Raw genomic sequence first — 15,899 nt, 5'->3', positions numbered from 1 at the left:
TGACGTTTCGCTAAGACTTTGCTTCCGAGGCGAACCTCATGATTTGCTCTGTTAGACTTGTTCAACCGTTGAAGGCAGCTGTTTGTCACGTGCTGAGGTACAAACCAGGACTGCAGCTAACCGGCTGATTGCGGCGGATCTTATTTCGGTCGAGCAAACGACGATGGCAACGGACATTTCGCGACTTTCTCAGGCTTTTGTTGTGACTTCTAGACCATTCGCGTCCAAGGCATCGGAGTCTCATGTCTGAGTCTTTGGCGCCTTGGTCCGGAATTTCCAGCTGTCCTGCACGTGGTGGACGACATCAAAGTCGCCTTTGAGGGGTTTGAAAAGAGCGTCTCGACGCGTTAGAGCTGATCCTCTCCTGGTTCTCTCGGTCGACGGCATTATAAGGTAAACATTGTAGAAAGTTCTGACCTCCTTCCCCGTTTGCAAGGCGGTCCGAATCCTCCATATCATATCCCGTGCCCTAGTCTGGCCCTTCTACAACTTTTTCTGAGCAACTCTACACAAATCCTGCTTCTAATTCGTCTACTTCTCCATTCCTTCCTTCCTCCCTTCCTTCCTTCTTCTCGCTCTTGCAACATGGAATCGAGCCTTACCCGTTCCGCTTCCGAATACTCATACTCGCCACAGGGCTCCCGAGGCTCTACTCGCAATACAACGCCTGAATTTGAGGCTTCCACAGTACTAAACGGTATCACGAACTTGCAGATGAGCGACAGAAAGATGGACACCTCCCGTGTCGTCTTCTTCGATTCCCAGAACCCACCTCAGACGTTTTGCCCTCCGGACTATCCTCATTCTGGGCAGGCCTCGATGAGACACAACCTCGCGAACGCTCCCCGCAGTGTCGATGCCCCGAACTGGCGTATGGGCATGGGTATGGGAGGCGGTCAAGGTCATAGGCACTTCAACTCGCTCAGCTCGTCGGCCAGCGGCACCGAATACATGGTCAAGGGATCGCCAATGCAGGAACGTCAGGCTGCAGGCATGGGAAGAAACACCAACATAGATACTTCGGGCTTTTATGGCTACTGCTTGGCTCGTGGAAATGGCAACTACACCAGGTTGATTCCTGCTGACACGCTTCCACCTTTGATGGGTATACCAGCTATCCAGAACGATGCTGAAGGTTTTCTTGTCCTCCCGTCGCCTCGAGGCGTGGACCCTCAGAGCTTGGCTGGCAGCTCCGTCCAGCCTGTTGTCTTTAGAGTATGTGTGCTTCCTTCTTCTCTTTTCCTCGCTTTTCAGGCACCAGAATATTGGCGCTGAACCTTTCAGTCACCTCCGCCATCACCGGCACCGGTATCTGATGCCCTTCAGGTATGCTCACATGTTTCTTTGAAGCGTTTCCCCTTCGCACCATTTTTTATCAATATCCCATGACTTACCTGGTTTGCTAACGATTGCCTTGTGAATTGATAGCGGAGAATCGATCATATTGTAGCCTCCTCCCCTAACTCACCAAAGAAGCCCAAGATCTACTGTGACAAGTGGGTTCACGAGGGTGTCTGTGCCTTCACACAACAAGGTTGCAAGTACAAGCATGAGATGCCACTCGATAAAGCAACGCAGCACTCACTTGGTCTGTTCCATGGGCTGCCGGCATGGTGGAAGAAGCAGCAGACTGAACTCCGACAACAGCAGCAGCAGCCTCAGCAGCATCAGGGCAACGGAGCCGAGGCCTACTTTGATCCTCTTCAGCAATCTCAAAGTGGCTTGAAAATATCACCTGTGATACGTGACAGGGGTCTTGCTGGCTCGACGAGAGCGTCGCAGTCGTGGCGAAGAGGCGAGGGTATCGGGGCTCAGGGACAGATGGGCGCAGGATCTCTGGCCAGACCCAGTGTAGCATACAGGAACTCGCCTGGTGAGATTTTGTGAACCATCCCTCTGCTGAGTCAAACCTGATATGGGTGATAGGACCGGGATCTACCTACCAGCAGAACTTGGACTCGCCTACCTCATCTTGTGTCTGGGGCCCGATCGGTCCACCTTCGAAGCAGACATCCGATCAGAGTCAGATATATCACCAGAACCTAGGTGGCTTTGCTAGTTTCAACAACTTTACTCTGCTGAGCTCTCTCGACGGGAACACGGGTGAGACGGATGATGGCCGCAAGTACGAGACCTACTAGAGTTTGGGTTGGCATCGACTTGTTGGATCAGATACTACAAGGTTGGGAATGATGAAGTACGAGGCATGACAGATTTGGGGATATTTTTAATACATCGCTTTTGTTTTTTTATGGTTCGAAAGAATGTATGTATTATAGAAGACACGGACCAACAATAAGGAGACGCAGCAAAATTACCAGCCGAATGTCTCCTTACAAGAACTTGGCCCTTTTTCATACGCTGCTGTTGGCTGTCACCTGCCGCAGCTAGTTATAGCCACGTCAGGCTCCAAGTCTCCTTACCGGCGCGGAACGGCACGACCTGGATACCCTTGTCCTCAAAGGTCTGCTCGACGACAGCGCCGCCGCGGGTGAGGCGGATGCGTTCCTTTCTGGTGTCCTCGGTGCCGTAGAACTTGCGACCGTAGCCGCTGACGAAGCCCTCGAGAGCCTCCTGTGTGATGTCTGCGTCCGTGAGCTCGCCGCGGGCGACGGCCTCGTCGAGGGCCGCGAGGAGGTACTGGACGGCGTAAGGTTGTGTGAAGACGCCGGCGGCGGCCTTGGAGGGGCCGGTCTTCGCGGTGATTGGGTGCGGGGCGGAGTCGGTACCGAGGAAAAACCTGCCATTGCCGTTGACCACGGCGTTGAGGAGGGCTTTGCGGTCGGCGGGGAGCTGGGGGTTTGTTAATCTTCGCTTTTCTTGGCGCCGTGCGTGTAGTTCAATGAGCTGCTGGGAAACTTGCCTTGGCGACGGGCTTGCAGAAGTTGAGCTACATTTTGATATTAGTCTCCGGATATTAGGGGGTTAGGGATCTGTCAGGTCATACTGCGTCACCGACAACATCGTCGATGGTGATGAAGAGGTGGTGGCTATTGCTATGATCAGTTCTGGGCTCCCCTGAGTCCAGATCGGGGCACATACCAGGTAATGGTGCCGGCAACATTGGGGCCGCTAGCTTCCAGTCAGTCAAGCTACGACTGTTCAACAGTATCCTCACTCACCATGACTTGACGGCCGCAACAGCCTCAGCGGTTGTGCAGTGCTCAAGAACTGCAAAATTTGTCAATGAAATCTCGGTTCATGAAAAAGGGTTACAGTAATTACTGATTCTGAGCTTGGGATATTTAGCGTGAAGAGCCTTCAGCGTGGGAAGGAACTGGAGCAAGAATGTCAGCAGATGGCGCCCAGTAGTATTTTCATCTGCGGGTGTCATTCACCTTGGACTCGGCATTGAGCGTGGTGATATCGCTGCCGGCGTGGGATGGGCACTCTCCGTGGAGGCAGAGAAGCAAGTCGACCTCCTCCATGGCCTTGAAGACTTCGTGGAAGGCATCGTAGTCGACGACGCCATCGGCACTGTTTGTGGTGACGCCGGCAGGATAACTGTAACCTTTTTGTCAGCGACAACCGAAGGTTGGTGATCGGAGCTCAGTGGACACGAAAATACCTCTTGACTGCAGCAACACCGGCCTTCTTGGCCTCTCTGATGGTATCGGGCGTAACGTCCTGGTGGAGGTAGAGGGTCATGAGCAGGTCCACCTCGTCCTTGGCCAGAGCCTCCTTGATGCGCGATGAGTAGTCCAAGGCCCGCTTGACGCTTGTAACCAGGTTGTTTTGCAGGTTGGGCATGATCAATGCCTTTGTCGCGCGACATAGCGCCTTGTGTCAGTGATTGGCTACTTTGATGATGGTCTTGGCGGCCGTACCTGGTTGACTCCTCCGGGGCGAACAGTCGGGGCGACGATCTGCAATGGTCAGTCAACTTTCCTGTCTGCTTTTCCAGCTTTGTTCAAGTTTCACGGCCGCATACCTTGAGCATATCATCATCGCGCAAGTGGACGTGGGCGTCAAAGGCCGCGGGCAACTCGACGGTATCAGGGAGAGGCATCTTGGACGGGAATGAAGTGGAACCGTCTCAGTATGGAATAGCAGCAGAATTAGGTGTCACGTCCTCTGTGACTTATTAGACGCCATTGCTTCCTGCATTACGGTTTTGCACTCATACCAGATACTTTCTATTCAAAGAAGTGGCGTAATATTGAATTTTGGCCGATGTCGCTGAGCAGTTGATTCAGGTCGTCAATCCTGTCTCGAAATGTTTTTTCGCTGGAGTTCATGGTGGGGGCGGGGTAACTGACTAGGTTCCCCAAGGACTCGAAACTACCTCGAACGAAACCACACAAAACTGGTTGGTGGTTGGCAAATCCATTTGAACTGAGGCGATCAATTTCACTGCGATGAGAATCAGAACTGCCATTCTATCCTACAATTATTTGTTTCAATTTAATTGCGAGAAGAAGAAAGAAAGGAGCTAGTGCAACTCAGTATCAGAGCCGCGGAGTAAAAGTTGCATAGTCAATAGGAGCACCATGCAACTACCTGTCTCCCTCATCTACCGCCATAGCTACATACAAAAAGTCGAATCACTTACCTATTGGCATATCCTGCAAGATTTAGCTGTCTGCCATTTCAGTTCCATGAAACAGTTGGTTATTTGATCTAGTTGCCTCCCTTCTTTGTTTGATTCTTGATTATTGCCCTTGGATCAGATCTGAAAATCTTCTTGAAGATGGGGATTTCTCGTACCCGGAGTAACAGAGAGTGGTAGGTGGGTGCATTTGTGCTCTCAACGTTACTCCGGCCCATGACCTTATTGGGATGGAGGGGTAATTCTCTGTACTGCCCCACCAGCGGGCCAACCATTAGGTATTTGGGTTTCACCTTCCTTCACCTGTCTAACGGCGGGCGCAAGTTGGTAATATGTATAGCCGAAGATTAAACGACTTGAACTTCCTGGCTGCACATGGCAGTGGGCACAGACCAACAACCCCCACAATGGATCAGTGGTACAACCTAGGCATGCTGGTACCTGGGCACGTTAGGTAGGCTTAAGCTTCATCATCATCAAGAAGCCTTGAGCTCAGGACCACGCCGAGTTGTGACCTGGTTTTGCGACCTTTTCTCAACCTCCCCAACACATCAAACCTTCCCACATTCCACACCTCGTCGAATTTAAATAGCGTCGACCCAAGCCCAAGCTTCGCATTCAAGTTTCCACGACTGTTGCTGCTGCTGTCACAACCAACGGAGCTAAAGCTCGTCGCTTTTTGGTCCGGCTAGGCGCCCGAATCGCCGGCAAGATGGAAGACGTTCTTCTCTACTTCGAGCGCGAGAAGTGCGAGACGGACGAGGTTTACGACAAGACTATCAAGAATCACATTACGAAGATTACTCGTCTATTCAAGGACCAGGCGCCGGCCGTCATAGCCAACGCGCCGCAACTGCTCGAGGTCTGTCGGTCCCCCCACCTTTGGTGGTTTGTTGCTGCTAACCGCTATACCACAGATCGTCCACCCGGCCGACCACTCCATCTCCCACCTTGCAATTCTGAACACCCTCAAGCATGTGGAGGAGAGCTCCCTGCCCCTTCCGATCGATGCCTTCCGAGAATACGTCGCTCGGTTCCTGCTGTCATTCGACGCCCGGCAGATACGCTACGTTGGTGACGTCTTCTCCGACCTGGTGAAGGATGTAGTGGAATGCAAATTCTTCCAGGTAAAGAATCTTCAAGGCCTGATTGATGATCTTGACTGATTGAATGATCCCTTGGCAGGCGCGCCAGTCCGTTGAGATCGCTGTTGCCGCATTGAGGCTGCTCGATCCCGAATCCGCCGTGCTCACGAGCCTCCACCTCGCTGTGGTCAAGCTAGCCTACGAGACTACGAATTACGACGAAGTGCTACCATTACTCGAGAAGCCATGGGTGTTTCTTCCTGGAATGAAGGATCAGTCTCGTCCAACCTACCTCTGCGATCTGACAGCCTCACCTCCCGCCTACATCAGCCCCACTACACATCTCACCGAATACTTGACCCGTGAGGGTGTTATGGAGCACGAGTACCTCAGTGCTCTGATTTTCACGAAGGAGCTCAGATGGGCGCAGGCGCACAAAGCCTACCAGAGAATCATCTCTTGGCCATCAAGAGAAACCTCTGTGAGCAAGTTGATGACTGACTCACATAAGCGCTGGGTTCTCACTGGTCTCTTGGCTCTCGGGTACACACCGCCTCTGCCGAGCCAAATCAGCTCAAGCGCTCAGAAGGCTTTCGCGGCTCTGTCGAAGCTCTATACGGATCTCGCGGGCCTCTTCTCAACTACCAACGTGGAACAGCTCAAAGGTGCGGTTGAGAAAGGCGTCGAGACGTGGGCTGCCGACGGAACTACTGAGCTAGTCAAGGCGGTCGTGACGGCGTACCAAAAGTGGCAAATTCTTGGTCTCGCCGATGTGTATCACAAGATTAGCGTGCCGGAAATCCGTCAACAGACGCTCAGCGCAGAGACAGCCCTGAACCTCGAGACTGACGAGGGGGTAGAGCAACTCCTGCAGGACATGGTGACCATCGGTATGCTTCAAGGATCGCTGGAGGTCAGCCCTGATGGCGTCAAATGCCTCACCTTCCTCCCGCGTGACACTGAAATTGAATACACCGAGTACCAAAAGAAGATCACCGACGACGCGCGTATCAAGACGTTAAACAAGTTCGCCGAGGTTAGCGATGCCCGTCTTGCAGCCTCAAAGGACTACGCCAAGCACATCATTCGTGAGCAAAAGCGCCAAGATAAGGATGGCCTTCAGTCACAAAACACAGAGTTCGGCTTCGACGCTTCCATTGAGGACGAGGATCTCATGACGGGTATCCAGCATCCTTAGAACAGTTTTCCCGGGTGGTCATCCTTCGGCAATGATCATCTGCCCATCGTTCGCGCCTCTTTCACGAAGTAACGAAGGCACGGGATAGGGACGGGAGCGAAACGAGTCTTTTCATGACGAAAGAGCGACACACGATGCTGCATAAGACTTAACCTCGGCATGGGTTGAGACAATCACTTGACTTGGGGGCATCAGGCCGGCGTTATGAGATCAGGTTCATAAGGGACATTGCTTTGGTTGCCAACAAGAGGCATTTGCGACATTATCAGAATTGCAAGAGCCCGAATTCTCGGGAATGACTGGTAGATTAGGTAGAGAACCAAGAAGAAAAAGGCAAATATGGCAATTTCTTCCGCCAGTACCACTTTCTCCTCAAAATATTGTTCGGTTGCCACTATGTGACCTGCGCTCTTTTGCCTCGTAGCTCGTCAAATTTTGAATCACCAACGTCTCTTCCTTCTAAGTAGGATTCTTCACGCGGATGCATAGGCTGTCTTTCCATCATAAAATACACATACATCAGTGCCCCCTTCCCAGCATATTTACGAGCTGATACCAAACTGCTTGATGAGATCCGCAAGCTTGGCTCCTTCGGCCTTGTAGTCGATTTGTCCGGCACTCAGGACCTGGTAGCGTACCCTGCAAGAAGTTAATACTTTGAAAACCAGCTGCGGTCAATGCGAGAGATCATACCTCTGAGCTTCGCCGAAGGTGTCCATCTTTGCACGGCATCGGAAGTTCAACTTGGTACAGTTCGCTTGCTCAAACGCCTGTGCCATCTTCGTGTCATCCTCCTCACGTAAAGCCATGAGATCGTCCGCCGACATGCCCATGATAACGCGGCCGACGTCATCAAAGCAGCTGAGCCACAGCTGGTTGGTGTGATCGCACACATTAATAGACATGATATAACGATACTCAGGCTTCGGGTGGGCAACATCGCACTTCTCGCAGCGCCAGGTGCCATCGCCCATGTCAGTCACCTTCTTGTTACAGCCCTCGTTGCTGCATGCGGGATACGCAAAGTTCTCCTGCTTGATGTAGACGATGGTGGCCTTGAGATTGAAGTAGTCTTGGTTCTCCATACCCAAGTTCTCCTCCTTCACCTGGATAATGGACTTGTCCTGGTCCTTGCGACCAGTAGCGTTGCCCATGCTGGCCATGTTGTTGTGACTGCTGAAGGTATCATTGCGACCAGACGAGTCATACCAGCCCTTCAGACGGTGGGCATCAGGAATATCGGGGTCAATGGACATTGTACCGGATGAAAGCAAGCTGAGACTGCGACCACCAAAGTCAGATACCTTAGTACCCTTGAAGGCCACCACGGACTCGGGTTTGGCGTCAAAGTTAGTAGCGCTCTTGCCCCAGATGGTGACGCGAACAGAGTAGTTGGTGTCATCGACCAGCGTGAGCTCCCGCTTCTCGTAAGGCTTGCCAGTTGATTTGGAGACGATTTGGGACACCTCAGCGACCTCCTTCAGGACGCCAATAACGTCAACAGTGGCATCCTTCTCGACTTCCTGGAGCTCTTGAATATTGCAGAAATTGAACCGCACCTGCGGCACACTGCTCTGATCCTCTGCCTTCTCAATTATTGTATCGCGCTCGAAAGTGAGCTCGTAGTCGTTCGGCAGGTTTGTGAATTGCTTCTTCGCAAGCTGAACTTTGCAAGGGTTAGAGATGTAGTAGACACCTCCCTCCTGGAGCAGATCGTAGTATTGGTCGCACTGGTCGTTGAAACCGGTTGCCTTGATCTCGCCACTTTCATCGAGCAGGTTGACACTGAACAACTTTCCCTCACCACTGGGTTTGTGCCATGTCCGAATGTCCGACTTTTGCGTGACGCGAGCCTTGATGGTCCACTTGTGAGCGTAGGGGGATAGGGCTTCGATAGGATATATGTTGTTGCTTCCGTGCTGGCCGGTTGCACCTCCAGCGGAGCGCGTGGGTATCGATTGAGGCTGGGGTTTGGGCTTTGTCTCCTCTTGCTTGACGCCGTAGAAGTTCTGTCCGCCGATGGTCGTGTTCGCTGCTGCGGGAGGCTTCGCCTCGAAGGCTTGGGGTTCGCCGAGCTTGTCTGGTGTGCCGAACTGCTCGATTACCTCGAGACCGAGGATAATCAGGATGCTAGTGAAGAGTTAGACCATTTCTCTCGAGAAACTTGGTCAGAAGAAGGCAAGGAACCACATACTTCTTCCCCTTCACAGAGTTCGCTTGGTACTGAGTAATGCGCACGATGCAATTTCTGACCAACTTGTTGTCGTGGACAACGTGGTTGACCTGTGTTGCCAGCATGCACTGAACATAGTTGCTCACATCACTGAGAACAATACGGTATCTCTCAGCGTTGCCTCCTGCTTGTGCGGCCAAAGGCTTGATCTGCAGGCATTGAAGTACGGGGACCGGGAATTTCGTGTTGGCACCTTCGGGGTCGTTGAAGATGGCGCTGCGGGTGCTCAGTCAGTGCGAAAAAAGGTTAGGTGGATAGACAATATTCAAGCACTCACTCCAAGGCACCTTTGGTAATCTTTGATTCAACATCCATCTTGAAGGTGGTCGAAGACGTAGTATCGTATGCGAGTTTGTTGGCTGAAGTGGAGGATTTGGGAGGTTGCGGCAAGTTCTTCGCGAGATGGAGAGGAAAGCGCGTCGACGCGTTTAATGGCTTTTGGCGGGGTCCTTCCCTTCCGTTAGGTAAGCTGTTTAATTAGTCTCTGCCCGCTCTTTCTCACATGCCCGGTGGTGGCCTGTCTGCCTGTGTCGTCTGGTTCCAGTGTGGGGAAAGATGAGAGCCAGGTACGTACTTTAGGTGGCAGCTACAATGTCAGTTTAAGGCACTTCACGCGGGGCAGCTACAAGCATCAAGCTGAGACGTCATCCCTGGTGGTGTTATGTACACGTACTTACTACAGATTTGGACCAAACGCTGCGCCAAGGGAGACAGAGTTCCGGGTTGACATTACACATCGCGAATCTCTGAGCTTACATCAACGTCGTGACATCTGTCTGCACTACTACCGATCTTTTTCTGTCCCAAAGACCTATTCGCCTCGAACTGCCGTGCTCCGCACAGATACCCATATCCCCGCTCTACACGATGACCCAGATCGACCCCATCATTGCGACGAAAGCTCCCGAGAGCAATGCCGCCGAGACGACCATCGTCACTGAGCCCGTGACCGAGAGCACTTCTGCCGCCGACACTCCAGCTCAATCCATCAGCCCTACGACCACTACGGGAGGCGCTGGAGAGCACAGCGAACACTGTGTGTCCGACAGACCGACTCGTAAGTGCTCCCGATGAGACTCTTAGTCATTTACGCAGGACTAACTCGAAACAGCGTCAGGCAAGTCCTCCACAGGTGAGATCATCAAGATCAATGATGTCGACGTGAGTAGATTACCTGTTTCGCGATCGCGACCGTATCGCGACCACGATTAGTTGTTGAATCAAGCCAGGTCTACATCTCGAAACCTGCCGACTACCCTCATGCGCCAGCCAGGCTTCTTCTCCTCCTGACGGGAGGCACGGGTCTCAAGTCTACAAACAACCAGCTTCAAGCCGATAAATTTGCCAGCGAGGGCTTCGTGGTGGTCATGCCCGATCTCTTCAACGGCGATGCGGCGCCCAACTCATCGACCATTGCCAGCAGCGAGGACACCGGATCATTCCTAGACACATTCAAGTTGAAGATCGTTGAGACGGCCAAGAGTTTCCAGATCGATATGTGGTTGGCGAGACACACAGAGGAGAAGGTTCTACCAATTCTCTATAAGGCCATTGAAGGCTCCAAGGAGAAGTTTGCCGATGCTGTGAAGAACGGCGACGGGATCTATGCTGTCGGTTACTGCATCGGAGGTCGATATATCCTACACCTGGGTTCAGACAAGAAGGTCGCGACGGGGGGTCCAGGACTCGCTGACGCTGAGGCTGGCGAAGTCAAGAGTGGCCCCTTTATCAAGGTCGGCGCGATAGCACACGGTGCATCTGTCACCCCTGATGACTTCACGGGCGTTAAAGTCCCTATATCTTTAGTCTGCGTCGAGAATGATCCTCTGTTCCCTGAGGAGGTCAGAACACATGGCGAGGACGTCATGTCAAAGGCAAACCTTGAACACGAGGTTCAGGTCTACCCTGGCGTGCCGCATGGTAAAGCCCAATGCTCTGCCCACAAAAAGCGCTGAATGAATGCTAACCTCCTCCAATAGGTTTCGCCGTAGTTGGCGAATATCAGGACACATCCATCAAGGATGCTCAGAGTACCGCATACGAGCAAATGTTGAAGTGGATCAAGGAACACTGAGAACAGCAAAGACCGCCTTCGTCTGCTTTTCATGGCCTCTGCTTCTGTTATGGGATTCCAACTTGCAAGTTTCTATGATATCAGTGCTTTATAGGAGCTTTCCTTACGGCCCTAGGGGTCATTATATCAATATTACAAGCTCTCCTGACAACGCTTCCCTCACAACATGCTAAGTATGCGACATCAAGTTTTATGTTGCCGTCTCTGCGTCGCTGGTAAAGCTCGAGTTCTTTCTCCCAAAGTCAAATGGAGTAGTAGAGCTATAGCTGCTTTTGTCCGTCGGCGTCGGCGCTGAAATGGGACCCCGAGAGTTGACTGCCACACGCAACTCGAGCGACTGGTCTTGGAAGATTCGCTGCGACCCCGAATTCGTGCTATGCGTCCTATTCGTGAGACTCAATGACGCATTCTTGATCTGCCGGCCAGCCTCGCGCAAGATCTGTCGCGCATTTGGCATGCAGGCCACCACTATGCCGGTGCAGATCTCGATGGCAGACCAGATCGTCGTCCCGCGCGCGTCGGCTGTCGCATTTGCTGATGTCGCAAATGGTATTAAGCTGTGAAGGCGTATGATGCTAACAACGGTGAGGCTGCATCTGGGTCAGTGTTCGCAGCCCTAACAATTGACGACCTCGGGGTCCACTCACAAGATACCCACACTGAACATGGCCATGATTCCAAGCTTCTTCTTCATCTTAAGGTTAAGTTTGTAGAGCTGTGTCAGGGGTAGAATCAGCATCCAGATATCGAGCGCAATGTTCATGCCGCCATGCACCAAGCCCATTTTATTGAGATCCAGAATGACACCGCGGGGCTCCTTGTCGCGCCAGCCCTCCCAGATGAGCCATGTAGGCTGTCTCTGGACGAAGCTAAAGACGATGAATATGAAACCCACGAAGAGATCGTAGGCCAGTGCGCACCATACGGCGATCCTGAACTTCTTTTCCGGGAAGATGCGTAGAAAAAATAGAAGAATGGACGCCTTTATAATGGTGAGGATGAAGATGTAAAGCGTCTGGACCATTAGGAGGTACTGCAAAATGTGAGTACATGGTCAATGGAAACTTTCCGCAGAGCCATCGGTGGGTCCTAGTGATACTTACCCTGAGGAAGGTAGTGATTTGGTAGTCGTGAAGAACCCATATGTCAAGTCCCAGGCCTTGCGGTATCACTGTGAGACAAGGTTAGCCATCCGTCGCTCATACAGATTCCTCGGAGTCATGACTTACTGTACTGTATAAGAACAGTGAAAGGAATCAGGGCGGCCTAAATGGCCGGAGTTAGTCAACTTGACATAAGAATCAGAGGTAATTTGTAAATATGGTACACTCACAAACGCAAGTACCAACAAACTATCATCAGCTCCCCACGGAGTGTACCCCATGACTTTAATAACAATTCTGCATGCAAAGAAGGCAGACGCGAGTATGAACATGCCGAGACTGGTCGCCTTCGACCCCTTGCGATAGTCCGAGAAAGGGAATCCACATGCGGTTCTTGTGATGTTGACAAAGGCTGCAGATAAAACATCTCGTTAGACAAGTCGTTTTCCGGTGGGAGATAGCATTGCACTCACTCAGGGACTCGACCACGCTACATGCTTGTTGCACACAACCTCCGACGAAGTTGTTGAAGCCTTCATCGACACATAATTGAGCCTGTGATTGATTTGCAAATGCAGGCTGGCTCATTGCTTGTACAAGACATGTTGTCTAGATCCACCATTAGCTTTTTCAACGGCGGGTACTATGAACCTAATCCAACGACTAGCAGAATAAAAATGTATACTTACAGAGCACTGTGGAGCGTCTGCCAACGACTGCGCGTCAGCGAGACTCAAGAGGAACGAAGCTCCAACGGCGACGATGAACCGCAGAGTCAACATTTTGGGACTCCTCTGACAGCGAACAATACACACAAGTCCGCGAATCGCACATCAACTTCAAGGAACGGCCAGAACAGGAGGAAGCGCTGGGAGGATCGTGCCGGTGGGAGAATGTAAGAGGAGGGGGTCCCCACGTCAAGTTATTGCTTCTCTTTGTGTAGATAACAGAATCGGTACCCAGTGGGCATAGCCAAGGGCCATCTCAACAGCGATGTGCGAGGCCCCCAGACGGGTACCCCAAAGACGGCGTTGGCACAGTTTTTCCTTTGAACTTTTGATCCAGCCAGGCCACAGCTGCCTCTGACTTTGGAATAGGGCACGTTAGCGGCGTGGAGCATATCGCCATATGCCCCCAATCGTTTCACTGTTTCAGCCAAAACGGAGGAGAAAGGACGATTCTGTAGAAATTCCAGAGCGGCCCCGAAGAAGGAAGGACAATGCTAGGGAAGGAGACCAGTCTGTTGCCAGAGTTGCGGTTTGCTTCAAAGCTAGGGAAGGTTGCTCTCATCGTCAAGTCTTGGAATGTCTCACGGGATTGCGTTGCGCCCGCAAACAGATACGATCCCGCTAAAGATCGGGAAAGACCAAATCAGAAAGCTGGACCTCGGCATGTCCCACCCGCGCGGCCCCTCTTCCGGACCAACTGGTCGCAAGCCAGGTTTGCCGCGAGCAGTCAGCCCTCCTTTGAACTCTCATCCCCCGTCTCCGGATCGAACTTCGCCCATGCAAATCCTCGCAAATAGCTCAGCAAGAGCCGGGCTTGAGGTAGCCGGTAGATGATGAGTAACGGTTGATCATTTCACCAATCAGCGACGACGCCGTGGCTGAGATGGGCACATGCTCAACTGGAATGTGATGAACCAAGTCAGCAACGGGTGGCGGAATCGAGTGAGGTTTTCCTTGTCTAGACCCCCGATGCCCACGGCGACCCTGCTTTTAAGAAAGGCCGAAAGGCCGAAGGGCTAAGTCGCCGTGGTGGCCAACTCGGTCCGTCTAGGCGCTCCTGGTTACTAGAAATCTTCAAAAACAGCAGCATTACGCGGATGAAAATGTTGAAATTCCGTGACTTTGCACCACATAGATGGCTGAACAAATGCTCTAGGCATCAGCATCACCTGTTCCGACTCGTTGATAGAGTCCTAGACCTTGGAACCGGCTCGTTTCAGTAATCCGTTGCTCCCTCTAAGAAATAGTACAGATAATCTTGCCCGAGTTCTTGTTCGCCTCCAACAGCGCGTGAGCCTCCTGTACCTTTTCCCATGGGAGCACCGTGTCAATGACGACCTTGAGCTTCCCCGTCTTGAAATCCGGCACATACTCCTCCAACCGGTCCCTCAACTTGCCCTGATACTCAACATCCCTGCTCCGCAACGTGCTGCCCTCGAGCCTGATCCTCTTGTACAGTAGAGGCCCAATGTTGGCCCCCTCAATGTTGGGCCCGCCCAACAGGCCGAGCAGGACGATACGCGCATCCCTCGCTGCGACGTCAAGGTTCTTCTGGAAGTAGCCACCCCCGACAAAGTCGACAATCACATCCACGCCCTTGCCGCCCGTCACTTCCTTGACCTTCTCGGCCCAGTCGCCCTCCTTGTAGTTGAAGGCCGCCGTGGCGCCAATCTCGTTGACGACGAAGTCGCACTTCTCCTTGGAACCGGCCGTCGCATAGACGGCAGACGCGCCCGCGTCCTTAGCCAACTGGATGCCCGCGATGGAGACGCCAGAGGCACCCGCATGCCAGAGGACGGATTTGCCCTTCGAGAACTCGCCCACGAGGAATAAGGCTTGCGTGGCAGTGATCCAGGTCTGGAATCTTTGTCAGCTTTGGCGACTGCCATGGATGGGATTTATGCGCACCTCTGGGATACCAGCGGCCTGCTCCCAGGACAGGAAATCGGGCTTGTGCAACAGCATCTTGCTATTGACGGCGATGTACTCGGCGTATGCGCCACCGTACGCGAGACCAAACACCTCATCTCCAGCCTTGAAATTGCCGTGGTCGCCCTCGCCAAACGTTTCGATAGTCCCGCTGAACTCGACTCCCAGGGTCTTGGGCGCCTGAGGCGGAAGCGGGTACAAGCCAAGACGTTGGATTTGGTCCATGCGGTTGATGCCAAAGGCCTTGATCTTGACCAGGGCCTCGCCGTCGCCCGCCGTGGGCTTTGGAGTATCGGCATTGATGAACAGGTTCTCCTTGGGACCTTTGCCGTCCTTGATGTCTGTTTGTATTTGTAAGCCAGTTGCTCTTGGGATTCCGCCACACAAGGTAAGAAGGCATGTTTGACGGACCAACCGCTCTCATTGTTAAGGCCATTCTGCTGGAAATTCTGACAAAAAATCTCGAATTTGAGAAAAGTGCACTTAGAAAGTTGGGTTTTAAAGAATCCAGGAATTTGCTAGCAGTTGAAAAGCATGAAGTCTCATCGAGGTCCCCGTTTGGTTCCCCTCAATGACGTGCATCCGGGCCCAATGACTAATCCACTCGGGCACCCCCGTGCCGCTCCGTGGCCGGCTCCAGTATTCCCGTGCCGTGTCCACTTAGGTTTCCAATCGTTGAACATTCTCTTCATCAGACCTTCGTGCTGATATGGGGTTTCGCAATAGCGTAGATACGGTTATTATAGCTCAAACTTCAGCTAAGAGCAATGGCCTCGTTCACGTTGATTTCCGGGTTTCTGAGGTGTCCTCCCAGTTTCTGAAGGGTATTATGGTCATGCCAGTTTGATGTCAGTTCTCTTGTGTGGTAGGCTTCTCAACTAACCTTAAAGTTGATTCACATTGCCACAGTCCCAGCGCGCTCTAATGCCAATGGCATCGTCCGGCAGCGCAATAGCTCTTCGAAACATTTATTTAAGAGTCCCTAAACCCCAACTCCTCA

General features: G+C 52.4%; 7 protein-coding genes across 7 annotated transcripts; 3 read left to right on the top strand and 4 right to left on the bottom strand.

The window, feature by feature from the left end:
• Positions 1 to 585: 585 nt before the first annotated feature.
• On the top strand, positions 586 to 2,141 carry CORC01_13147 (uncharacterized protein; the record flags this gene model as incomplete). The annotated part of the gene is made up of 4 exons (XM_022624764.1): positions 586 to 1,215; positions 1,285 to 1,326; positions 1,429 to 1,873; positions 1,927 to 2,141. 4 exons carry the CDS (start codon positions 586 to 588, stop codon positions 2,139 to 2,141), a joined length of 1,332 nt encoding a protein of 443 aa, XP_022468723.1.
• Positions 2,142 to 2,391: 250 nt separating this feature from the next.
• Positions 2,392 to 4,009, bottom strand: CORC01_13146 (dihydroorotase; the record flags this gene model as incomplete). Its single annotated transcript, XM_022624763.1, has 10 exons — positions 2,392 to 2,793; positions 2,873 to 2,890; positions 2,948 to 2,990; positions 3,043 to 3,072; positions 3,123 to 3,171; positions 3,226 to 3,277; positions 3,339 to 3,504; positions 3,569 to 3,780; positions 3,828 to 3,866; positions 3,932 to 4,009. 10 exons carry the CDS (start codon positions 4,007 to 4,009, stop codon positions 2,392 to 2,394), a joined length of 1,089 nt encoding a protein of 362 aa, XP_022468722.1.
• A 1,252-nt stretch (positions 4,010 to 5,261) lies between these two features.
• Positions 5,262 to 6,832, top strand: CORC01_13145 (COP9 signalosome complex subunit 3; the record flags this gene model as incomplete). The annotated part of the gene is made up of 3 exons (XM_022624762.1): positions 5,262 to 5,411; positions 5,467 to 5,676; positions 5,735 to 6,832. 3 exons carry the CDS (start codon positions 5,262 to 5,264, stop codon positions 6,830 to 6,832), a joined length of 1,458 nt encoding a protein of 485 aa, XP_022468721.1.
• A 542-nt stretch (positions 6,833 to 7,374) lies between these two features.
• On the bottom strand, positions 7,375 to 9,380 carry CORC01_13144 (replication factor-a protein 1; the record flags this gene model as incomplete). Its single annotated transcript, XM_022624761.1, has 4 exons — positions 7,375 to 7,471; positions 7,526 to 8,962; positions 9,027 to 9,281; positions 9,343 to 9,380. The coding sequence occupies 4 exons, from the start codon at positions 9,378 to 9,380 to the stop codon at positions 7,375 to 7,377; spliced, it is 1,827 nt and encodes a 608-aa protein (XP_022468720.1).
• A 552-nt stretch (positions 9,381 to 9,932) lies between these two features.
• Positions 9,933 to 11,139, top strand: CORC01_13143 (dienelactone hydrolase; the record flags this gene model as incomplete). Its single annotated transcript, XM_022624760.1, has 4 exons — positions 9,933 to 10,122; positions 10,177 to 10,226; positions 10,295 to 10,985; positions 11,045 to 11,139. 4 exons carry the CDS (start codon positions 9,933 to 9,935, stop codon positions 11,137 to 11,139), a joined length of 1,026 nt encoding a protein of 341 aa, XP_022468719.1.
• A 190-nt stretch (positions 11,140 to 11,329) lies between these two features.
• Positions 11,330 to 13,024, bottom strand: CORC01_13142 (uncharacterized protein; the record flags this gene model as incomplete). The annotated part of the gene is made up of 7 exons (XM_022624759.1): positions 11,330 to 11,729; positions 11,787 to 12,172; positions 12,243 to 12,310; positions 12,369 to 12,405; positions 12,473 to 12,654; positions 12,716 to 12,851; positions 12,932 to 13,024. 7 exons carry the CDS (start codon positions 13,022 to 13,024, stop codon positions 11,330 to 11,332), a joined length of 1,302 nt encoding a protein of 433 aa, XP_022468718.1.
• A 1,182-nt stretch (positions 13,025 to 14,206) lies between these two features.
• CORC01_13141 (zinc-binding dehydrogenase) lies at positions 14,207 to 15,323 on the bottom strand (the record flags this gene model as incomplete). The annotated part of the gene is made up of 3 exons (XM_022624758.1): positions 14,207 to 14,827; positions 14,879 to 15,240; positions 15,311 to 15,323. The coding sequence occupies 3 exons, from the start codon at positions 15,321 to 15,323 to the stop codon at positions 14,207 to 14,209; spliced, it is 996 nt and encodes a 331-aa protein (XP_022468717.1).
• Positions 15,324 to 15,899: the final 576 nt, after the last annotated feature.

Source organism: Colletotrichum orchidophilum (assembly GCF_001831195.1).
Source record: "Colletotrichum orchidophilum strain IMI 309357 chromosome Unknown Scaffold_180.1, whole genome shotgun sequence".
Taxonomy (NCBI): domain Eukaryota; kingdom Fungi; phylum Ascomycota; class Sordariomycetes; order Glomerellales; family Glomerellaceae; genus Colletotrichum; species Colletotrichum orchidophilum.
This window is presented reverse-complemented; position numbering and strand designations above follow the sequence as displayed.